This window comes from Anguilla rostrata, chromosome 8 (assembly GCF_018555375.3).
Source record: "Anguilla rostrata isolate EN2019 chromosome 8, ASM1855537v3, whole genome shotgun sequence".
NCBI classification, from domain to species: domain Eukaryota; kingdom Metazoa; phylum Chordata; class Actinopteri; order Anguilliformes; family Anguillidae; genus Anguilla; species Anguilla rostrata.
In genome coordinates this window covers 27,451,964-27,476,512 of record NC_057940.1, presented here as the reverse complement: position 1 = coordinate 27,476,512, position 24,549 = coordinate 27,451,964, and the positions used below count along the sequence as shown (strand labels likewise).

Sequence of the window (24,549 nt, the reverse complement as noted above, 5' to 3'; positions counted from 1 at the left end):
TCCCCCATCATGCATTGCTCACCCAAAGTGGCCAATGCTGCGGGAGTTCGTTTGTTGGTCTTCCGCCTCTGTATCAGTTTTCATATCTTGTGTACAGTTTGTTTCTCTTTCCCAATGCACATTTATTTTAAAACGTGGTCTGTTGGTGTTAATGCGCAGTAAACCAGTCTTCTCTATAAGCTGGTGAAACCTTTTAAAAGGTATATTCCAGGTTCAGAAATACAGTCATTTTGAACCCCATATTTGTTATGCTTAGCAGTTCATGGTATGAAAATATGTGCGTTAAGATGCCTATCGGTGACATAATTGGATTTGTTGGAGCGGGATGGGGCTGACTCCAATAACCACGGGTCTGACTGCTAATGCCATTTCACATCTCATCACCCCCTGCCTCCGGTCTTTACTCTTTCAGTCTGCCGCTGGTCAGTACAGTCACGTGGTATCTGCGCTGAGAAGCTCAGCAAAAATGCTAGCGACACAACAGCCGTAAAAACTGCTCCCTCTACTGTTCAGGCAGCTTGTTGCAGCTTAGCTATCTGCCACAAACGTACTGCAACTTTATTGTGCGTTCATACGTGTATGTGTGATATTATATTACATATTAGACTGAAGTGTAAGCGTATTGCATTTATGCTTACACTCAAGCCAATACCAGACTGTGTGAACAGACCCTGGCTGTGCTGCACTGCGGAGTGTTCCTGCCGCTCCGTGCCACTGAATGGCCGCTTCTCACACAGACTCCCATTCATGGCGGGGATCTCTCTCTCTCTCCGCAAGCTCGGGGCCCCCCCGCCCGGAGGGGGAGTCACCCTCTGAGACACCGCGACGCTTGGAATCGGAGGCCCGACTGTGAAGTCGCACGGTCGTCTGTCTCTACGCTTCGGCTCTTTCAAAATGGTCGCCGGGGGAGCGTCCCCCTGTCAGCTTGTTATTAGCTAGCGGCGGTGGCGGCTTTTTTTTAACGTCTCAGGCAGACCCCTGGGGAGGGAAGGGGGGGGGGGGGCCTCCTGGGAGTGGCTAAGACTCTTATGTAAGCGGGGTCTGGCTAATCCTCTCTGGAGCTAATGAGTCCCAGGCGGCGCACGCGTGGGGGGGACACGCCGGACGGTATTTTGGGCGCTGATAAGCCTGCAGTGATGCGGCACTGCGCAGCCTCGCAGCTCAGCACTGACCCAGTGTGGGGGAGTCACAAAATGTTCTCACAATATTACTGGGATGTTTTCTCAATGTTATAACATTGCCACTACATGGCACAGAATGTTTTGTGTTAGCTTACTCCCATGTTGGTTTATCTGCCTCCTTGTGCCCAGTTGTACCATCTGTAAGGAAACCTGCAAGATCTCTAGCATTTAGAGCCTGGCACACACACGTGGCAGCTTTCTCACTTCCTGGGAGCTGGTGACACGCATGCAAATTGCTTTGTTCTGCACTTTAGAAACCTTATTGACTTTTTTAAATGCCAAATTACTTTTTGCCCATGAACCATGGCCAACATTGAACCATGGATGGGCCAGATTTTAAATGGACTTTCACACTGAAATGGCTTAGTGTTTAAAGTATTCAATATCAATCTTGGCAAAATTTGACTGGTACTCGGTATAAGCGTGTGTGCATGCTTGATGAATCGCCCATGTGGTCCTCCGTGCAGCAGGGGGCAGAGTTATGGGTTACCCCTGGCAGTAATGCAGGCAGTGACCTATAACCTTTCTCCTTCAGTGAAAGGGGCAAGGGGACACCTGTGCTGTTCCATGTTCTGAGATCCCTGCCCCTCCCTTTCCTTGTGCCCCCAGTCATCTTTCTGGACTGTAAGTATGGAGAGGAGGAAGTGGCTAGGAAGATACTCACATGCATGCACCTGGTTGGCAGCCTGAACCTTTGGAAGCACTAATAACCGTTTTTCCTTCATACAACTACCCAAGAGGTGACCCTGGTCAAACTTTGCCTCTGGCATAATCTCTCGCAAAGAAACTGAGGTCATCTGAGATTTGTCAAAGGTCATTCTCCCAGCATGCACCAGCGAGCTACTAGGCAGAAGCAGAGAGGGAAGAGCTGTGTGAGAATTCTGTGGTTTATTCAGCTGTGTTAACACCAGGCATGCTGGATTCTGGGCTCTTTAGCAGGAGAGAGCACTCTGGGAAAAGTAGTCTGTCACTAATTAACATTGTGTCTGACAGACCTGGCATGATGCTGAAAGAAACTAACTCAGAGTCTGGCTGATTCTCTCATGGAATGAGACTGCCTCTCACGTTTTCAGTCTATGTCTTCACTCCTATGCACTGACTCTCGCTCCATGTCCAGCACTGAGAACAAGCCAGACGAACAGCCCTTGATAGCCAGGCACTTGGCTTTGGTGTTGGGCAGGATCATCACAAAATTAAATTACTTGTCAGGGAACAAGATGAGGGTGACTGTCTGGAACACTGCAGGCTGGTCTTACTGATTCAGACCAAAGTGAAACTAAATCAATCATAGATGCCATGATTTGACTTGAAATATAATTCATTTTTCCAGACATCATTATGTAATGATACTTTTTGTCCAGCAGGGGCTGCCTTATTGCATGCCTGCTACAAACTCCTCCTCCTGTTGGACTTGTTTGGCATTGAAATGGTAGCTATAGCCAAATTAAATATTTACTGCCGTTATCAAATTTGCAATATGAAATTAAACATGAGTTGGAATCCGCCTGCTCCTTGTGAATATGCACTGCATTCTGTTTTCAGGTTGTTTTTGTTCCCCTCACCATTTGCAAATGTTTTTTTTCCACTGAGAACATAAGTGAGTTCACTGGTATCAGAATAGTCTCAGTGCAATCAGACTTCAGGTGTGGGCCATCCCGTCTGAATGAAGAGGGGATGGCCTCTTTATTCTTCATTTTCGTGTTCTTCAGTAACTCACAGTAACCCGACTTTTTCCACAAGACAAACCATAACTCTGTATCCTAACTCTGCTTCATATTTGACTGTTACCTTTCTTCTCGCTCGCCTTTCTCTAATTTGTCGTTTTCTCTCTCTTTCTCTCTGTTTCTCTTCATTACCTTTTCCTGCTTTCTTCATCTGGCTCTGTTCTTACTGACCCTCCTTTCTCCCTTCCCTTAATCCCTACCATTCCTCACATCCTCTGTTCTCTGCCTGCCTGTTCGCCTCCTCCTCCTCCTCCTCCACCTCCTCTCTATTGGTCGGCTCACAGAGAAGCTGATCGAGGGGCTGAAGTCCCCAGAGACCTCTCTGCTGCTCCCTGACCTCTTACCCCTGGCTGACCCCTTCGGTAGCTCCGCGGAGGGCTCCAGCAACGGTAACAGACGTTGTGTTGTCATGTGTCCCTACCCATCGTGGCCCACCTCGTCCTCCATGTCGTTCGGCTAGCACCGCGTCCCCCTGTGTCTTTTGTGTCTGCGTTTGTGGGGAGACTCAGTCAAAGCCCGGCCCTTCAGTGTGTGGTGAAGATGGGGCGGGGTCTATCTGGGTGTTGGGATTTGCCTGTCGCTCACCAGCCTTCTACCCGCTTCCTCTTTCAGTCAGTTTTGCTCCCGCCAGTCTTGTCACGTCCTGTTCACAAACGCCAGAGGTGGGCAACGAGGGCCGTGTCTCTGTCTGGTGTTCATGCCAGCTCCTGGCCTTAATTACTTAAATATCCCTGACATTTACACCATCTGACATTTTAGCTACATTTCTTGATAAGAGCACAAATGACAGCCAAAGACTTCTTGTGTCCGGTATGAAACATTCCACTGTGATATAATCTACAAGGTATATACAGCCAATTAGCTGGTGTATACAGGCAATTAGCTCATTTAGCCAGGGTAATTTGTGGAAACAGAAACCTGCATGCACACCAGCCCTCCAGGACTGCCCACCCCTGACATACACGCTGCTGCGCTATCATTCTTTCTGTTCCACCATGCCACACGCATCCTCTTCTGCTGGAGCCAGTTATGCTGTGAGGCCTCTCCACCCTCCTCCTGTCACTCACTCCTCTCTCTCTCAGCTGCAGGTAACGCGGAGATGGCTGTGGATTCCCTGATCCCGGGGCTGGAGGCCCCCCAGGCCCAGCGTCACATGGCCCCGCCCGACGTGGTCTCATCCGTCGTGCCAGGTCAGTGTCCTCCCCCCCCCCCCCCCATCTCACCTCCCCTTTCTGCAGCTTCTACCGGCTGCTCATTAAAGTCAGCCAGCACACCTGCTGGGGGTCCTCCTCCATTAGAGCCTCATCAGCTGATGTACAGTAGATTAGCTGGTGGAAAATGAAGGTATGAGTTCTATGTATTTCTGCTGGAGTAGTGGAGCGGTGGTGCTGCTGCTGCTGGTGTCCAGTCAGCTGTGTGATGATCCTCTACAGCAAAGGTCCCCAACTCTGGACCTGGAAAGCCAAAGGGTCTCCTGGTTTTTGTGTTCTCCCAGTTCAGATGTGTGAAAGCAAATGGAGTGAGTGTGATCATCAGCTCGATTTGATCAGTTAAATGTTGAGTAACACCCTCTGACCGACAGACTGTGTGAAGTGGAGCTCCCTGCAGCTCCGTAAAGTACAGGACCGTTCCCCATGGTTCTACTGAATAATTCTGCATGGGGAATGCTGGTCTTGCGTCTTGCCGCGCATTTGTATGAGGTGCCCTGGGCAGTCGTCCGCCTCGCTGGGACACGCCATCGCTGGGACACGCCATCGCTGGGACATGCACATTGCAGTTTGGCACTTCCCATGAAGCACCTTACGGAGAGAGATGGATCAGCACTAACAGTTTAATAATTCGGTGCCAGACAAATTATTCCCATGCTTGCTTATTTATTACCGCCATTTAGTGCGTCTGGACTGCGCGCTCAGGGCAGACGGTCTGCGTTTATTTAAGGAGACAGGTTAGGACCTCGGTGTTCTGGAAAAAGGCGGCTGTTTAAGGATGCTGTCCAGGTGAGCTCACGGTGGCCGGTCTCCCAGGTGTCAGGACTGGCATGAGGGGCAGCAGCACCAGGTGTGTATAGAGCCGTGGCCTGGAGTGCACCTGCTGGGCAGTGTGGCCGTTTTATGAAAGGCTGGGCCTGTGCTACGTGGCCCCTGATGCAGCAGAGCAGCTGTGTGGAGCTGCGCCTCGTGAGACCAGGCCTGCGTTCTTCAGACTCCGCAGTCCCAGCGATTTCGGGGCGTTTCCCGCCTGACGTTTGGCGGTTGCCAGAGCACAAGACACCGAGGAATCTTGTTGAATCTTGCCGAATCTTTGCCCTGGCGCCCAGAACCCACAGGTGGCTGGTTGAGCTCGTCTCTCGTGGTTGGTCTGCATCAGGTCGGCAGGCCTGTGTTTGGAGCGCCTCTAGTTTGACGGAGCCAGATGAACCGCCATGAGAATGCCAGCAGAGACAGAGGGCATATTTGCCCTCTGTCCCTGCTGCGCGGTCCAGGTTTACGGGCTCAGGTGCGCGGTCTCTACGGATGCAGGAAGTCTGTGTTCTTCAGCCTGTCGCACACCCTCGTCTCTATGGAAACGCAGCCATTTTGAGTATGGTAAAGGTCTGAGACGGGCTGAGAGGGTTCTGCTTTCAGAGCGCTTAGGGACGTTCCTGGTGACCGGGTCTGCATGTGTACTAACGCTCACTGCGTTCTCTTCGGCTTCAAGCTAACATCTTATTTTACTTTTTCTTTCTCACTCCCTCCTTCCCTCCCTCCGTCCCCCTGGCCCTGCGTCCGCTGTGCTCTCCCCCGCGCCTCCTCCTCGCTGTCCTCTGCTCCAGACCCTATGGCTGGGGAGGACTCTCTGCTGGGCTGCTCCCTGCTCTCTCACCCCTCCACCCCCGGGCCCCCTCCCGCCTCTACACCCCCCTCCTCTTCCTCTGCCGCTGCCCCTCCCGGCTCCGCCTCCTGTCTGGACGAATTTGCCCCTGTCTCGCTCGGCGCCACCCAGCAGCTACCGGGTAAGGCCCCTTTACACAGGCCCCGCCTCTTTTCTGTTCATTCATAATCTCAGACTCCTCCCCTCCCCCTCAACAGACAGCCCCATGACATCACAGACGACTGCATCTCTCAGCCACACCATGCTCACAATATCTCACTGAAAGCCATACCCCACAATACCTTTCCCTGCTAGCCACACCCACCAGTATCTCCATGCTAAGCATGCATACAGTATCTGGCTGCTGACCATGCCCACCACGAACCTCATTGCAGGCCATGCCCACTTATCTCAATGCCAGCCCCACCCACAGATCTCACCTATGTACAATGTACAATCTCTCATTGTAAGCCATACCCGCTATATATCACTGATGTCCATGTCTACAATATCTTACTGCCAGCCACATCCAAATATAGATATGTTATCGAAGGCCATGCCCACATGTCACCGTTGCAAGCCGTATCCACAGTATAAATCACTGAACGCCACCTTCAAAAATAGTCCAACAATGAGCTTAGCTTATTGGCCGCGGAAAACAGGAGTATTTATTATTATCACCAGGTCCGGCTTGGTTTCTGACTGTAAAAAAATAAATTAAATTTATTATTGAAATCCGGCAAAATCCAAACGGCACGCATCGCGCTGCGCTAACACCGTAACCCTGGACTGCTCTGGCTGTTTAGCTTTCTGTGCTGAAGCGCACTAACCCCGCCCCCCACCCCTCCCCTCCCCTCCCCCCCCTGCAGACTCTGCTTACCTCATCTCGGGCTTTGAGAGGCCCGAGAGCGCGGAGAAGGGCACTGAGGACGAGTTTGACCCCATCCCCGTGCTCATCTCCAAAAACTCCAACCAAGGTAAGGCCAGCAGGACGCAGAGGGCGGCAGGGGAGCGGTCCTCCCACCCCCCCCCCTCCCTCCGCCCCATGCCGTGCACATGCACGTGCGCTCGGGTTTCCCACAATCCTGTTCTCCGTAGGACCACTCCCACAGGAGACAGTCTCCCGGGGGGCGGGGCACTGAATAGACCAGGCCGTTAGCTTCAGGGGGCGAGAGCCAAGCATGCTAACAGACGAGAGTCTGAATTTAACAACAAAACCCTAATAATTCTCCCATTTTTCATCTGGGCATGCTCTCACGTTTGACAATTATACTTAACTTCCTGTCATCATATTAGGCTAATTAAGTATTACTGGCAGACTGCGCTTCCACTACTTATCAATTCTGCCCATTAACAGACTATGAATAACACTGGAGGCCAAGCTTGATTAATATCTCAGCTTATCCTGGGCCGCCCTGGACATTGTCCATCTCCCAGAGGCCTCTCCCTGAAATGTTCTGGGGACTTGGGGATAATCCCTGCTTACTTTCTGTCTCTTTCTTTCTTTCTTTCTTTCATTCATTCTTTTTCTTCCTATCCCTCTCTTTTACTGACCCCTGGGTGCTTTATCTCTCTCTCTCCCGCCCATCTCTCTCAATATCTATGAATTCTTCTTCCCTTGGCTCTTTCATCTTTCTCTCCTTCCTGTTGCTCACCTCTCCCTCGCTTCTGTCCCCATCTCTTCTCTCTCTTTTTGCTATCTTTCTCTCTCCCTCCCTCATTCTCTCCCACTCTCCCTCTTTCTCTCGGTCTTTCTGTCTCTCTCTCCCCCCTGCCCTCTCTCCATCTCTCTATCTCTCCCTCTCTTTCTCTCTCTCTGCCCTCCTCTCTCTCTCTTTCATTCACTCTCTTTCTCTGCTCCTCTCTCTCTGTCTCTGGCACGTTTCAGGTGGTCACTCGCGCAACAACAGTGGCAGTTCAGAGTCCAGCATCCCCAACCTGGCCCGCTCTCTCCTGCTGGTGGATCAGCTCATCGACCTGTAGCAGGGTGGGGGAGGAGAGGGGGGCAACTCTCAACTTATAGAGACGGGAGTAAAGGGGAGGAAAGGCAAATTTGAACCAGAAGAGCAGTTGGCATTCGTTTGCCCCTCTCCCCTCCGCCCCACCCTGTAATCCGCTAACCACAAACGCTGGCTCCAAATTTCCAGCTTGGCCAACGTCACTCCTTTCTCCCCCTCGACCATATTCATATTCCATCTGTCATTCCTCTCCATCCTGCTTCAGTGTCTCTCCACCCCGCTCCCCTCCATCTTTGTTCTTCCTGCCCTTTTTCCATTTTCAGCAGTCATTCCCCCCTGTTCCCTCCACGGCCTGCCACGCTTGTGTTCGTTCGCACCCTGTATGTGGTACGCGCCCTGGTCTGCCCGGCCTTCCTGTAGCACCGGCAGCTCTTCCGTACTCCTCGCGCAGCGTGAGCTATGCTCCAGTTCCGCGCAAACTTCCGTTAATCGTGGGTTCTTTATTCCCCCCAGATTTCCCAGTGAACTTTAACATTTTCAGAGAAGCACAGGGCTTCACTTCTTTTCTGGTTTTAGTTCCGGTGAAGCGCGCACTTCATCTGTTGTCCTGAAGCGGCTGTGCCTGTATGCAGATCATAGAGCCGAGCGGTAGCGCTGTAGATGCTCCTCAGTCTCAGTGTCTCTGGCTTGTGCATGGATCCAGCGGAGACATCTTACCTAGTACTGCTTTGCACTTTACCGGCCGAGGTTGACTAGCGATGTCTGATGCCATGGCTGTGGAGTCTGTCTGTTTGGCCGCAGTGTGGAGTCTGGCATCCCTCACTTCCTTGCACATATCCCTGCCTCTCCAAGGCTCCTAGTAAATACGGACTGAGCAGCAATCTATGCGCAGGCCCCGTTGCACGTTTTATAGTAGCAGCTGCAACCCCCTTACTGCCTTTTGAAATGCTAACAACGTTGAGTAGTTCTATTGTGAGTCCCGCTCTCCCGGTACTGCGCGAATCGTCTGTTGCACGTGCAAATTTGTGAACTACGTATCCCACAATCCCCTGCACACAATCCTACATTTCCTAAGCTCCCACAACACGCCCTTGCTGTGCTTTCTTGTTCACGTCATGCCTGGTATAAATTGTGCAGCAACAGGACTACGGAAGAGGAATAAAAACAAGACGTGACTGTGTGCATTTAAGGGCGGACTTTTAAGCTGTTCATTTGCGTTAGGTGTGGACAAGGAGAACTTGCTGTAAGTACGTAGCACTCCTGTTAGTTTCAGGGTTCATTGGTTGGCTGTGTTCTGTGGTCACAGACATCTAAATGAGACTAAAGCTCTGTCCTGACGGCACTTTGTAAGCTTCAGCAGTTAAGACGTTAGGATACAGAGGCTTGGCTTTAGCTGAAGCGTGAAGACAGTGTCGAACTCCCTTCCTTCTTTCCTGAGTTTATCGGCATGTTAGTTATTTTTGTATGTGGCATAAGGGTAAAACTTCTGTGATACATACATACATACATACATAAAATCATTGATAGTTAAACATATAATGCTAACGATTAGCAGCATATAGTGCAGCATGTTTAGGTAGGAGCTTTTCCTCAAAAGCACATATGTTGTGGTGAAGGCCTTATGCCTGACCTGAAGTCATCTCAACACTGGAGTGGACTCACTGTAACTACGTGTGCATCTGACCATACTCTGGTATTAAGGATTAGAGCTTCACGCATTGAGAAAGGAATAGTTTTTACTATCCACTTGCCTCATACTGTAGCTATGTGGACTGGGACAGAGCTTTAGGTGTCAGAATTTATTATTTAATTTTTTTTTTTTTGCTGTGGGAGCACTTTTTGAGGCATTCACTTTGTTTCCTGTTTCATTCTGACTTGAAGTTCTGAAGTACACCTTTACCCATACCATCGTCATCCTCGCCCCTTCATACCTCCTGTACAGAATCCATCTATTGTTGTTTGTTTGGCCCCCGAATGATGTATATTGTTAAACTGCTATTGGAACTGATTTCGGCCTCTCCGTGTCAATACGTGCTATATCGCCTGTGTATAAAGCCACTGTTCAAATGTCCTTTTTCCCCTTTTCAAATAAATAGTATAAGTACATAAAGTGTTAAAAAATATTTAAAAGATATGTCAAATATCATGGTAAGAGTCAATGTGGCTATAGATAGAGTGCTATAGAATGAATGTATGAAGTGACCATCAATATATAAATATATAATATTCTTACGATTATATATCATAGTTTAAAGATAAATTCTTTATTTCTGTGTCTTCTTTATGAAGCTGTATTTGCAAGTGTAAAGATCTAGTGTCCCTCTTTCTGGTTCAAAGTGTCTTTTTGTCTTTTCCCCATCGCTGTGTTTTGTGGAAGGAAAACGTTCGCTCCTCATTGTTTGCGCTGCACATGTAGAAAAATGGTCACGAGATTGCTTTTTTCTTTTCTCGATACTCTTTATATTTCTTTTTTTTTTTTTTTTTTAAATCCTGCCTCCTCCTCGTTGTTGGGCTGAGTTCTGATTACCTTTCACCTGGGATTTCCCTGTCAGCAGGGTGTAGTTAGGTAAGGGGCGTTTTCTTTCAGAGACCCTTTCCATTCATTAGAATTGGAATGGAATTTGCTAATCAAATACAGCTCTCTGATTGGAGCACTGTGCTAGTACTCAGGTCTGCAGAGCCTCTGTAACTCCGCCCATTCACACGTCTCCTTTATAAACGTGAATCCCCAGCTATGTGTGTTTCCAGATCACATAGCTGGCTAATTGAAATCAAACTATTGGCATGTTTTAAAGGCTTAAGAATAGGGAGGGGTTGTGCTGCTGTAACAGATGCAGTGCCTGCACACTGAGAGCCAGAATGCTTTTAAAAACCTATGAATGGACAAAACGGCCCTTTAAGACAACATGCCTGCCAGGCCAGGATTCCTCCACTGGGTGGCAGTGGCGAGCAGAGGCGGTCTTTAACACTGATTCTATGAAACTGTAGCTGATGGATCGTGAGACGGCCCCCTCCCTCTGCCACGTGTTCCCTCTCGGTTTTCGGGAGCCCTAGTGTCCCAGCTGAAATAACCAGAACCAGGCCCTGGCGCGATCTAGCCCCCCACGCTTGGTGATCCTGCTTTTAATCCCAGTTCAGTTCCACGTGTTCACACTACTTCTGTCTGTCAGAGGGCAAAAAAAAAAACAACTCCAAAAAACACGGAACAGGCTCATTGTCCCACTGTTTTTGCATTACGGATTGGAATGATGACAGAAACTTAAGTTAAGCTACTCCATTTGATTTTTAGCCTCATTACCATATCCACACTGTAACCTCTGGCTGCAGAGAAGATGGGTGAAGCACCCCGAGTTGACTTAAATCTTTGTTTCTGGTCTGCTTCAGAGGGAACTGCGTTGATTAATGAGCTTGTCTAGCCCCGGTGGTCCGTCCCATGTGCACGTATACGTACCCTGGTTGCTTTTTCTTGTTGTTTTTACAGTATAGCTGCAGCTCCAGTATCTGTAATACCTGTGAGAATAACGTGGGGTTCTCAGAGCCCCCTGCGGCTAACCACAGCTATTCCCACCCATCCCGCTAGTCCCTATCCAGGGAAGGATTTACAGTATGGCCCCAGTCACTCACGGGCCAAGCCATGAAGTCCTGCCTGCTGAAGGAGACCAGCTGTTAATGCTTACAGTATGTCGTCATCGCTCATTGTTTCGGGTCAGAGGTGCTTTCTCCAAAACTGACTGGTATCGCCTTAGCATTGCCAATATGACTGAAAGAGGGATAGCATCTTAAATGGGGAAAAATTAAGTGTCGGTGAATGGGGGTGGAAGGTTGTTATATGAACCATATGGTATGCAGGGCTGGCTGGGACCATTTACAGTACAGTTACGCAAACACAGCAGTAAATGTGAGAAATCCCCAGTGGGAACGCAGTGCTTCTACAGAGCTGCACGCATCACAAACTGCTGCTCATCAGCAGTACACACTGTGCTGATGGGAGCCAGAGATAATTTACACTCTTTAAAGTATTGAGATGCATGGGTGGGTGGATGGACAAATAAATGAGAGCTTTAAAGCTGAAGGCTCAAGGTGCATATTGGACATTAAGACCTTTTTGTGTTGTTTTCTGTCAATCCCAGTATGAATTGGACCTTTCCCTGCTTTAGGTTTGTATGTAAAATATGAAATTGATGTTCTTAAGTAGAGTGATGTACACACACAGAAATTTGGAAATTGTACAGTAAGCAGGGTCTTGAGTTTTTGTCAGTTTTGTCTTCTGGAGTCGATGCAGGCACATTCTTCTCGGTTAAAGGGGGATGTTTGCAGTGTGGTGGGAGGAGTTTATTCCCTTTTCCTGTTCTGTCTCCTCCCCTTCCTTTGAACACAGGGCTCATGAAGGAAGTCTTTTCCTGACGTCTCTGTTTTCCTCTATCCGGAAACCCCCCTACCCCTCTGAACGCGTAACACAGGTTTCTGAGATGTATTCCTGGGCTAAAGCTTTTGATCTGAGTCTGAGATCATATATCAGGAGGGCTTCTGTGTGGCTGTTTCAGAATGAGGTCTCAGCTGTATCTGCGGCAACCAAAACTTAGACACTTTATCAGAGCAGACTTAATGTCTGCAAGCACATTATACTCCATGTATGTGGAGCGTGCCGAGGCCATTTTACTAACCCATCTGCAGAATTTGGCTATTTATAATTGCATATGTAAAATTAATGTTTTCATCTGGCTCCAAAATGTGATTTTCATGTGACTGCTCCCTATGAACACTGACACATTGGCATATCCACGCGTATGAATCCCTAAAATTCATACAAGCAAGTTAAACCTTGCATGTTAAATATCTGTTGAAGAACTCCATATCGCTTCTTTGGAAATATGACCCAATATACAATGAGCATTTGCTAGAAAACACACTTAACCTAATTTCAGGAATTATCTTCAGTAATTAGTCAGAAGGCAGATGTTCTGGACAGTAGTGGTGCTTATTGAGTTAATGCCAGGCTTGTGTAGATGGATCATCCCTCATCCTCTGTCTGACTCCAAGCTCTTTCTTCTCTCTCCCCATTCTTCCTGTTGTACAGTCGAGTCCTTAGCATTTCCGTGTGGCAAACCTATGCAATCCCAGTGCTTAATCTCGCTCTTAGACACCACAGTGCTGTATTCATTAGAGGTCTAGCCTTGCCAGTAGAGTTTTACTTGTGTTGCTGTGAAAAAAACTAATGTACCCAGTGTGTTTTGAAAAAAAAGAAATATATATATATATATAAATGGAAAAAAAATGTATGGTTATGATGAAGCTCAATCTAATCATATGAAAATCTGGACAGGAAAATATCTGCAGCAAACGCTCATTCCTCTGTTGGAGCAATGATGTATAATTCAATGTGTACCTTCTATTTTTATGAAATGAGAAAAAAAGAAAAAAGAAAGGGGGGCGTTAAATAAACATGTAAATGTGAATGTAACAAGTCTGGGTTGGGTTTTTGTTGGCTTCTTATAGTAAGTTATTTCTTTTGAGGAGTTTCACATGAACTTGCTTTGGGATCCTGACTCTAACACAGTCACTGCTTCTATTGCTTTGGCAATGAGGTTCTTCCTTCCCTACAAATTTTTTCATTTTCTGGTGGAATTGCATGCAACTCCCCCCCCCCCCCCCCCCCCCCCCACACACAACACACACACAACACACATGCAGAAGCACACACTCATCATCCCTATCGCACAAGGCTGCAGACACACCCGCAGATTGTAGTCAGACCCAGATGTTCCAGTTTTGTGAGCATTTTGGCACAGAACGTTCTGTAGTCAGTATTCATGCTCCCTCCTAGTAATGACTAATTGTATTGACTCTCTTGTGTGAGATTGCTCGCTGCACCTCATTTACGACTGTGCCAGCAGCGTGCAGATGTTCAAATGGCCTATCGGGAACCTGCTTCCAGCACAGTATGTGTGAGAGCGGTCTAGACCAGTCCTTTCTTGGCATTACTCAGACTCCCACATCTCCAGAGAACATTTACTGGGCCATATACAATCAGTAACTGATTGCTCACTGGCTCCCATACTCTCAAAGCTCACAAAGCTGACAGCCATGGTTAATTCTAGCTCACTTATCTATCAACGTGGCCCCAGTCAATCTCACATTACACTGCAGCAACTGCTCCAGAACTCTCTTGCCCTCACGTCTCCGAAGCTCATCGATTGACCGGCCACTTCAGCCCTGCCACTTACCGCTGCTGATCCAGAGCCTCCCCACAGCTCAATCTCTGACCCCCCATACTCACTAGCCACTGTGCTCTAGAACTCACTCACTGACCTCCACAGTACCAGAGGTCCCTTACGCTCACTGGTTCTTCCACTCACTCTGGCCGACACAGTCGGCTCTATTCCTAGCGGGCCGCTACTAACCCCCTGCACCTGGAGCTGCTGGCTAACCTCTGCTCTCTGCGCCGTCCAGGTAAGGCTACCTCTGTCTCTGCCCTCCTCTGCCTGTCTGTCAGTCAGTCTCTCCGTCTCTCTCTCAGACTCTGCCGGGACCTGAGCAGTACACCCCTCAGTCCTCCTTGTTTCCACATGGTCTCCGCCCCTCAATCGAAGGCCCTCTGCGTGCTCCTCCCTCATTCGCTAATCCAAATCCGAGATCCCAGCTGCAACACTGATTCATATCAATGTATTGTGTGTTTAGGACAGACACACCTGCTGTTACTGTACGCCTGCCAGCACTGGTGAAGAAAGGCATGTGGAAGGGAGAGTGGAAAAGTACACAGTTCTGCTAAACGCTAGAGAGAGAGATTTTGAGGAGAAGATGTGAACCGAGTTCAGTTTGTGGAAACAAGGTTACTCATTCGTGGTCTTTGTGTGCGTGGTCTTCTGTGCAGTTGTGCTGTTCCTCTTGGTGCAGTGGTTGCACAGTTAGTGCACGGCTGCTTTTGGGGGGTGGGTTCAGCTATTCTGTTCATCTGTTTTGAGTAGAGCTTTTTGTGTTTTAAGGCGCGATGCTCGGTAGCCGTCAAAACCGATCGCATCCAGGCCCAAAGAGGTCTTTTGTTGTCAGCTACTTTGCAGTCTCCAGTGGTGTGTGCTGCTGTACACAGTTGGCGGTTTGGAGTGTGTGTGTTTGTGTGTGTGTGTGTGTGTGTGTGTGTGTGTGTGTGTGTGCGTGCGCGCACGTGTGTTTTCAGTGTGGTGTCCATCCCTGGGATGCATTCTGACTTCCTCTCTCCTCTTCCTTGCAGATTTGCAGATGGAGACCAATGGCTACAGCGTGCTGTGGGAGGGGAGAGAGCCGGAGTTACCGGAGACAGACGATGGCAAGGATCCCGGCTGTGTGCATTCCAGCGAGGAAGAGGAGAAAGAGGACGAAGAGGGACCAGGCGGAATAACCAGCGACGGGGAACGGGACGCCCTCGACTCCAGCGGCTCTAGACCCCTACTGCAAGATTCTGAGGAGGAGGAGGAGCAACAGAGGCAGAGGGCAAATCAGGAACAGGAGCAGCAGCAGCCTTCCCATCAACCCCAGCAGCTCCCGCCTCAGTCGTTCCAGCTCCCCTTCTCCCCCCAGCAGCCCTCCCAAGTGCAGCCGGCCCCTTCCCTGCCCTCCTCCACCTCCTCAGAGCTCCCCCAACCAGGCAGGGAGGCGGAGCCCGTTGCCGACGTTTTCTCCAAGGCCCCCTTTCGGATCGGGAGGGAGGAGGCTGAAGACGTGTTCGCCAACGCCCCTTTTCCGCGCCCCCCAGCCCCGGCTCAGCAGCAGCCCGACGTCTTCCTTCAGGCCCCCTTCGGGAAGAAGGAGTCCACGGGTGGCCTTCAGCAAGCCCACCAGCCCAGGATGCAGCTCCCTGTCCTTGCCGCCATTCACCCGGCTGCCCCCGAGCAAGCCTTCCTGGGCCAGGTGGCCCCCCGACCTTTCCGCCCGCAGGCCCTGGCTAAGTACTCCCGGCACTTCGAGGCACCCATCCCCCAGCAGCCGGTGGCGGCCCACCGCGTGGTCTCCAACGTCAGCAGGCAGGCCGCGGTGGGCTCGGTCCCCGTGGGGCCCCTGCACTCCTGGACTTCGGAAGTGAGCGCCGCGGATCCCTTCGTCGCCGCTCCCTTCCACCTGAAGGGCCCGCAGGAGAAGCCTTAAAGCCCGGGGGGAGGGGCCTCCGTCGCCGTGGACAACGGCTGGCTGCAGCGTTTATCCCATCACGCGTCACACTAAGCAAATCTGCACGCCCTCGCCCGTGTCCGGAGAGCACTGCAGGTCTGCGTGCCCCACCTCAACCTGCAATTTACGCTGAATAATCAGTTCACGAAACTGCTGAGGTCAAGCAAATTTACCCTCCGAATCCAAATACTCAGAATTCTGGAAAAGGCGTAAAAGCCTGTCGTTCATATCAGCTCCAGTCGCCGGGTGCTGGTCACCATGACAACCCTGTGGTGTCAAACTCCAGTCCTCTGCGCACATACACGGCCTACTCCCGCTCATTCTGCCTACCTCATTTCACCATTTCCTCAACTCTGAACTATTACAGTAATAATAATATGTTACATTGGTCCGGTATCATTCTGGTTCTTGGGTAAGTGTTCATCCTGGGCTTTTCCATGCTCTACTGCCATTTCTCCGCAGCATGTGAAACGGCGCAATCCCACAGTTCTTTTGCGTGAAACGGAGTTTTAACAGTGACCAGGGGCAGAGCCACGTGTTCCTTGAGGAGTGGAGTTTGACACCCGTGTAAGATTAAGACCGGGGAGGAAGTTCATCTAGGAATCATTCCGTCTCTTATTCCTCTTCCATCTCGGGTCCAATCATGAAGAAAACCTTCGACACTCCCTTGTAAAGGACAATCTGTGAAAAACTGAAGTTTAAGGAAATGAGGCAGACATTTACATTGGTGACCGCCAATCCTTATTTTTGTGTGTTCTCGCAATTTTACAAACATTACTTCCCAATATATGAACTGTCAAATCGCTCTTGGAAAGCCCTGCTAATATTTCCTGGAATGTCTCTTGAACTTGTATGAACATATGTCTGTAAGCTGTTTGTTTGGTTTTGACCGTTTTAATGCCTAATCTAACGGTTTACTTACATTTTTACACCAAGTACAATTATTGTCCCGTACAGTGCAGTGTTATATGACACATAACTGACTAACGTTCACCGAATGCTGGATAGTGTTGCATATGCACATCAGACTGTAGTAGTTTAAGCAGGGTGGAGATTTGAACAATGTTGAGTTGTTTTGTCTCGATACAGGTTTCTTGCAAATGAATAATATTCAGCTCAGTGAGTCTGAAGACAGTTTCTTCCCCCACCACGCGCACGTGAATTTGGACCCCTATGATGGCTACAGCCAAAAGGGGGCCATGTACCATCCCCACGATGACTTCATAGATGTCGACACTCAACAATCATGTGGTATTATGTGCCTGAGGTTACTATGTATCAACCTGCTTCTCAGATATTTTGTGATATTAGCCCCCTTTTTGGATGTTGGCCCCAACAAACTATCCCGGGATGGCAGAACAAAATTAAGAACAGGAGTAGGCAGTCTTTAATCTAAGGATGGGCAATTCCAGTCCTGGTGGGTGTGCAAGAGTCAGTAAGTCTTCAGTCGGTACCAGAATTACACCTGGTACACATGGCGAGCGGTATTCCTATCCAAATAATGACTTGAATTATACAATTAGGAGGTGGACCGAACACCACCTGACCCTACTGCCTTCGATGAGTGGAGTTTTCATTTTTTATACGTTTACATTCAGTATTGCCTCCATCTTTTCATCTTGCTCATCACTCGCACGACATCCCCCTCTAAACACATTTTCCTACACATTCACTGGCACAACAACCCCGTTTCACACATCTTCCTACACATTCATGCATTTCTTACTCCACTGCAACACCTTTTTTTTGATGTTGTACAGACCGTAGAAGACACATCTTTATTTAGCCTTGTTACTCCAGTTGTCATTTACCATGATGTTGGAAATAAATCATGTTTTTCGAGGAGATGCAGGATACTAACCATGGCAATATGCCTAGTATGGGTCTATGTAAATGTACAGAATATGGTATTCCTGCTTGGAGTCTTGCCTAGCCTGGATGAACCAGTCTCTCCATTCCTACACTACATTCCTTGTCTGGCCTCCTTCATGTTTTCCCTGGTAAATTAAAGAGAGGTGGATGTAGAGAGAACTTCTTACTCTGTTTCACAGGGTCTTCCCACGCTTTGCAAATGCTTGCTTCCCCTTTCCCTCAACGCACTACATGTTGACATTGAGGGAGCTCCCAGTTTCTCGACCCAGTGCAGACAACCCTGTGCTATTCAGGGATTATCTAAAAACAAGGAATTAATTTTGAAACCAAGTTTTGCAATTGGACTGAAGGCCCATTGCACACTATTGGCATCCCCTCCTAATTGTATAGTTTCTCTACAGATTGATTTTGCACACATCAGTGAAGAAACCCTGCTTCAACAAACATACTGGGGTGTTCGTCACTACTCGTTGGCGTACACTGAAAGTGTTTATTTCAGATTGTAGGTGCTGTGTTTTTAAGTTTGTTACTTGTACTCACATTGTATATTGTTACTCTTTTATTTCTGTATGATAATGTAGAACCAGGCTCTGTTGAAGAGGAAGATGGGGTTGGTTGACAATTCTGCAGTCAGTCCCCTCTGCTGCAATCTGAAGGCACTCATCTAAAAAAAACTTGAGTAATCCAAAGCACTTGTTGAAAACTGTCATGACAAGCTGTGTACCATCAAATAAGAAAAATAAATAAATGAATGCAAACAACCATTTAGCGTTATGTCTCCTCTTTAAGTGCAAGTATGAAATATAATTTGCTTCTTTGTAGTTACATGTCAAATTAATTGGACAAATCTTGATTTATGAAGTGCGTCTTGTAGCTACTTAAAACACAGGTACAGCGTATTAAATGAAATCATATTCGTAGCCTACGTTTGCGTGGAGACGTCACGGCAATAGTTGCATATGATAGACTAGTATGCTCGTCAGACGTTTGACTATATGAGGCTATGTATCCAGCAATGTATCTCCTCTATGCTGAAATTAAACCTTCGCCTAAAAATTGAAGGTTAAAATAGGTACTTTATATACCCTATCCCAGATTTCTTCAGTAACTTAGGCCAATAAACCAGGGGTCATCAACGTGTCCGTACACGGACAAACGTGTCTGTGGCAAGACTTGTCTATGTGGCAACAAAAAAATAAAATGATTGGGGAAAAAAAGTTTCTTTTTTCCTATGACAATATACATTGCAATCTGTTTGAGAACAGCGAGGAGTACAATGAAGTGAGCAAACTTGCAATACTCCTGCTCACATTAAGCCCAGACACCTGCAGCTGTGAGCGGGGTTTCGGTCATGAACACTATTAAATCTCAAACACGAAATGCCGCATCGATGCCTGTTTTAGGATTGCCACCTGCCCATATACAACGGCTGACTTTCCAGTCTCCCAAGTTTTCATCATAACAAGGTAGGGCAGTTTTTTTTTTTAACGTTAGAAATACTATCATCATAAATTGTGTAGCATATTAAAATATGTACTATGGCACATTGTGAGGTCTAGCATGCAATTGTGTGTTTCTGGTGATATTCGACCACTTCAAGTTTTGTATGTCCGTGGTAAAAATCGCATTTTGTCCAAAAAGTCCGTCACAAGCCGACACGGTGATGACCCGTACGTTGTCATTGGTCAGAGTTCACGTTTTTGCTTCCGCCCCACAGCCGAAGCAGATCTTACGTCATTTCCCCCCCTCACAAACATGGCGTCTTACTGTCGTTTGGGCCGATTATTTAATTTGTGTGCAGTTAAGTCAGCGAGGTAAGTTTATATGCTTTTAAGGTACTGTACATGCATTTGGCCGTACTTGTGGTGGTTACTCACATTTAGAGTGATTTAACTCAGTGATTTGCTTACTAGCTTGTCATTTTTCATAACTGTTGTGAGTTCAAGTTCAACGGATAGCTAGCATAAACATGTAGCTAACATTGCATTTCAGCTTTCCTGCTAGCTAACAAGCGTGTTGTCCATACTTGTCTGTACGCTCATGGCGTCGTGTTTATTTGTGTAGCGGTTGTAAAAAAAATAGTAAGCTCGCTTGCTGCCTAGCGCTATTAATTTAAACAACTGGAAACTCTTGGACTAGCTGGTATTTCTGGAGATGCTTAAGGTTCTGGAAAGTTTTACAAAGAAGTTAAAGGGTATGTAATTGCTCATTTGCATGTTTTATTCGCTAGCGTTGGCTACAAACGCTTTCTAGCTTGCTTATCTAACTCGCTCGGCTGTATGCTTTTATATAGAAAGCTATTTTTATTTAATTGTGCTTGTATGCCAACTGTTAGCCTCCTGCACAATACCTCAACAGTTCTGGGTTGCTATCAAGTTCTTAGAATAGTTTTTTGATGAGTAAGTTATCCCCATAAGATAGGAGCGTGAAGCTAGCCACAATAGACCAGCTGATGGCCTAGCCATTCTTGACCATTTGTATACACATGACGATTCACATAGAGCAAGCGAATTTGTTGAGCATCAGGGGTTTAACAATAGTGTGGGGAATCGTGAAAATTTTTTTTGTAATACTTTAGGTCTCGAAGTGGGAGACCTTGTCATTGTGTGTTCTTCCATGTACAGAATTGAAAAATATTTGTAAAAACAAATGACTTATTGTATACTTAACAGTTTAAATGACATATGAAATTATTTGCAGACTCGCTCATTCATCTGTGCTAAGGTGCCAAGGTGCAGGGCTTCACTGGACTACAAATGTCACAGGCATCAATAAGAGATGGCCTCACTCAACACCCCTGCACATTCCAGGTACTAATACTGCGCTAATGCACTTCCTTTATTCATATTCCAGTTGGACAGGTAGCCAAAGTGATACCGTTCAGCACTGATACATGCTGAGTGGATGCCAGTTTTAAGAAACTTTTAAGAATACTGGATTTTGCGTTTTTGCCCTGCCTGTTTTCTGCAGTTAGGAGCATGTTCATTCAGACCCAAGACACTCCAAATCCCAACAGCCTGAAGTTCTTACCCGGTCGCATGGTGCTGGAGGTTGGAACGATGGACTTTGCTGCACCTCGAGACGCATACTGCTCTCCTTTAGCAAGGTGTATAAAACCTTTAAGTACGCCAGTCATTATAAATACCTGCCTTGCTGGTGGATGAAAGCCCTGCTGAATAAGGAGAATGGAAATTTAATCCCCAGTTCTAAGGAGTTTTTTTTTTTATAATCTGAAAGCCAAAGGTACCATGTAGATGGTGAAATAGATAACAAGTGAAGTTGGATGATGTTTAGGGCATTTCCTGTAAGTAGCTTGTTTGAAAACATTAGCTTAGAAAAGTAACTAAAGCTAAATTAAGCTTTGACCATTTTTATTACCACTATTTCAGAAGCTGTAGATAACAAAATGTTAGTGATCTATGTTGTTACAATGATTACGTTTAGTTGGCTTGCTTTGTTATTTCCACCCCACTTGTGTTACTTTGAAACTTGTACATAATAGCCACAGCAATTAACAATGATTTAGTCGGCTATTGGCTTGCTGGCTGGTATTAGCTTTCTATCCCATGTCTAAATGTTTCATAAAGGCTTATATCCTTGCTACGTGTCATTTAAATAATTTTTTCTTTCTATTTCACATTTTGCTGGCTGTGTCATGTATTGACTTTGCATCATTGGAATGTGTTGTTCATTGTGTGCATTTTCATATTTATGTATATGAAAAATGAACAAAATGATGGCATCCAGCAGTGTCCATTTTACACTATATTCCTCTGTGGCTGTCTTGTGGTGGGTAAATAAGGACTAGCCCACAAGTCCTGTGGGTTTTATTGGAAGGGGAATTGTAATCACTACACTCCCCCCCTACAATCTGGTATTTGTAACCAGGGTAAAACTGAATCTTTTGATGACCAAACACACATTTTACTGTACAAGCGGTGGCCCGTGTAATCAGATGGTAATGAAAACTGGAAGTGCTTGCTGGTATATCAAGCATTGCATGGTCACATCACACTTCACTATATTTAAATATCCCAGATATTTAATTTAGCAGAGCGGTAAAATGTTAGGCATGGTATTCTTCACCTGAGCGCTTGCTTGATCAAATAACATGCACTATGTTTCTCTTTCTGTCATTTTCTCCATTTAGGCAGCTTTTTAGAATTGATGGTGTCAAAGGCGTCTTTTTGGGCCCAGACTTTATCACCATCACCAAGGTAACAGAATAGATCTGTTCAGAAATTAAGCAGAGAGATGGAGGTAATATTAACAGCATCAACTTCCCAGTGGCTGCTGTTAATATTGGCCTAGATCCTCCATTAATGGCTGTCATATGTAAGCCATATAGGGGAGAAAGGAAAGATGAGTCCTCTCTTTCAGCTGTAAAGCAGTGCTTCTGTCTTTCTGCAGGTGGACACAGATCTGGAGTGGAAGGTGATCAAGCCTGATGTCTTCGCTGCTATCATGGACTTTTTCACTTCAGGGCTGCCAGTCATCAATGAGGACACTCCACAGGCAGATACAGGTGACCGTCACCCCACTGTAGGCTGTGAATGAGTGTGAATGGATATTTTATGCAGGTCACGTTCATAGGAAATGTCCTACAAAAAACCCTTTACAACTTGTGATGATGTCAACCCAATGTGTGCCTCTTCAGCTCCCTCGGAAGATGATGATGAGGTAGTGGCCATGATCAAGGAACTCCTGGATACCCGCATCAGGTTAGACTATTGGAGACATTCTCTTGCGGATGTTTGGAAAGGTTTGTTCCTGTACCCCTCCTCACGCCCCCCCCCCCATCTGCTCACCCGCAGGCCCACGGTGCAGGAGGACGGGGGCGATGTGGTGTACCGGGGCTTCGAGGACGGCGTGGTGAAGCTGAAGCTGCAGGGCTCCTGCACCAGCTGCCCAAGCTCCATCGTCACACTGAAGAGCGGCATCCAGAACATGCTGCAGTTCTACGTCCCTGAGGTGGAGAGCGTGGAGCAGGTGGGGGGCCTTGCACTGGCTACTGACACACCACCTGCTAGTTAGACTTCAGGTTTAACTTGGTTTTGAGCTTCGTATTGGTTTCCATATTGTTTTTTAACAGGGAAAAATGTATGCTGTACATGCATGTTATCGAGTGCGCCTCACAGGATGCACAACTAACATTCTCTTTGTGTTCATCTGTGTAGAGAATTCATTTAGAACAGGTATTCTGTTCAGCTTCAGGGTGGAATGTTAACTTGGAGCCCATGCACACATTTATATACATTGTATACACACAAGACAGTCAGAACTTACCCTCCTCTTGTGCCCTGTTTCTGTTAATCCAGGTGAAGGATGAAGACGAGGTTGTGGGTGCGCAGACCTGAGATCAGGGGCATGCAGCGTCAGCAGACCCACACATTCCACGTCGTCTTCTGTGGTTTCCATCGTCATCCTTATCCCATTTACAGCATGAGTGTGCATTAAAGGCAGAGAAGAATTACAGAGCGCTTTGAGAGAAGGCCTGGTGGGTAACTAAGGCTATTACTTTAAAGGAAACCTCACATAAGGTTCAATCCCTGCACTCCATGATGGTATCCAATAAGTTGCTGGTTCTCAGACTGGCCTGGGATTAGTGGATAGTAGATTCCTCTCATTTCAATCATTTCTGCACCCTGTGTTCGCCAGTCATTAGTGGCAGCTGGTGGTAAAAATGAAACATTTGTGCTTATTTTGGATTGACTGTTTGAAAGATAAAATATCCCTGAGAAAAAAACAACCTTTACTCCTCTCAGTGGAATAAGCAAAGTCAGTAGAAATTTTGATCCTGAATAAAACATGTGCCTGCACTTGTGTGTACAATATCATGTAAATAATGTTAAAAAAAAAACTAAACTAATAAAATAAAGAAAATCTTTGTCTTTTAAACACAGAAACCTGTCTTAACCATATGATGGGCTTGCCTGAAAAGCATACAGATTTAAATTTGTGTGGTCACTGGAAATGCTTTTCAAAGCATGAATTGATCCGAGAGGAGGTAAATGCACTGATAACAATATAAGTACTACCTACCCATTTTCCTTAGGGTTTCCCTGTTTGTCTGTCTCCCCCTGCCGAGTCCTATTTCCCTGATTATTTTACACCTATAATCATCACAGATGTACTGCTTCAGTGAATCCCTGTTATTTTTTTGGCTGCAAAGAACATGCTGTCTGGTTTATGTGTGTTTTAGGGGTGTGTGATATTAGAGTTGTTATGGTCATATATTATTTGGCATAATTATATCGAAACCCTCAACTCTGTAAACTGAGCATGATCATTTGAAGGCCCAATTAACCCTGCCTTGGTTGTACCTGATATAAGAGGTTTTGGCTGTTGAAATTAATTTTAGAAAAAGCTGAGGAGTTAAATGTTTTCCTCTGAATGGTGATGTCTTTCCTTCTGGCTTCCTCTTACTCTTGCTGCTTAGGTCTACCTTAAGTTCCAGTTAGACCAGGGGTGCCAAACTCCAATCCTGGAAGGCTACAGTGTCTGCTGGTTTCAGCTCCAGTGATTAAGTAATTGATTGGCTAGGGAGTCCACACCTTATTCTCAAGGCCTTCATTGGCTGATTATTGAAATAAAGGCCCAAAAAACGTGAATGACTGCTGTTGTATAGATATTTTCAGGCTTGAAGTGCAAATGTATAAATGCATTTATTTAAAATGATATTTAACTGATTTAACAATTCTGTAATAAAATTTTAAAAATCTTAAGTATTTTGGGGTGATTTCTCTGCCTGTCTCAAATCTCATATTGTGACACAGCTACTGATACAAAGGAATTATGGCAGAAGCGGTAAAAATAGGCTTCTGG

The 24,549-nt window shown here is 46.9% G+C and overlaps 2 protein-coding genes across 10 annotated transcripts in view; both read left to right on the top strand.

The window, feature by feature from the left end:
- LOC135261301 (AP2-associated protein kinase 1-like) overlaps window positions 1–18,488 on the top strand; it is a 46,262-nt gene extending 27,774 nt beyond the window's left edge. For 2 of the 8 annotated variants that reach the window (XM_064347464.1, XM_064347469.1), the window contains 5 exons: window positions 3,190–3,294; window positions 3,988–4,095; window positions 5,718–5,897; window positions 6,625–6,732; window positions 14,942–18,488. In XM_064347464.1, the coding sequence (XP_064203534.1) occupies window positions 3,190–3,294; window positions 3,988–4,095; window positions 5,718–5,897; window positions 6,625–6,732; window positions 14,942–15,831 (1,391 nt within the window). In that variant the 3' untranslated portion in view covers window positions 15,832–18,488. Of the gene's footprint in view, window positions 1–3,189; window positions 3,295–3,987; window positions 4,096–5,717; window positions 5,898–6,624; window positions 6,733–7,643; window positions 13,178–14,941 lie in introns of those variants that run through there. The other 6 variants (XM_064347471.1, XM_064347465.1, XM_064347467.1 and 3 more) reach the window with 6 other exon arrangements.
- An 890-nt stretch (window positions 18,489–19,378) lies between these two features.
- nfu1 (NFU1 iron-sulfur cluster scaffold homolog (S. cerevisiae)) lies at window positions 19,379–24,449 on the top strand. 2 transcript variants are annotated; one of them, XM_064347474.1, is made up of 8 exons: window positions 19,379–19,538; window positions 20,425–20,534; window positions 20,695–20,830; window positions 21,875–21,941; window positions 22,135–22,249; window positions 22,382–22,445; window positions 22,539–22,713; window positions 23,043–24,449. In XM_064347474.1, exons 1-8 carry the CDS (start codon window positions 19,480–19,482, stop codon window positions 23,079–23,081), a joined length of 765 nt encoding a protein of 254 aa, XP_064203544.1. In that variant the 5' UTR covers window positions 19,379–19,479; the 3' UTR covers window positions 23,082–24,449. The 2 variants fall into 2 exon arrangements, with proteins under 2 accessions (XP_064203544.1, XP_064203545.1); XM_064347475.1 differs by lacking the exon at window positions 19,379–19,538 and adding an exon at window positions 19,699–19,918.
- The last annotated feature ends 100 nt before the right edge of the window (window positions 24,450–24,549 follow it).

Coding starts and splice junctions, on each gene's coding strand:
- nfu1 (XM_064347474.1), top strand. CDS start 19,480: ATGGCGTCTTACTGTCGTTTGGGCCGATTATTTAATTTGTGTGCAGTT. Junction 21,942..22,134: donor ACTTTATCACCATCACCAAG/GTAACAGAATAG, acceptor GTCTTTCTGCAG/GTGGACACAGATCTGGAGTG. Junction 22,250..22,381: donor CACTCCACAGGCAGATACAG/GTGACCGTCACC, acceptor GTGCCTCTTCAG/CTCCCTCGGAAGATGATGAT.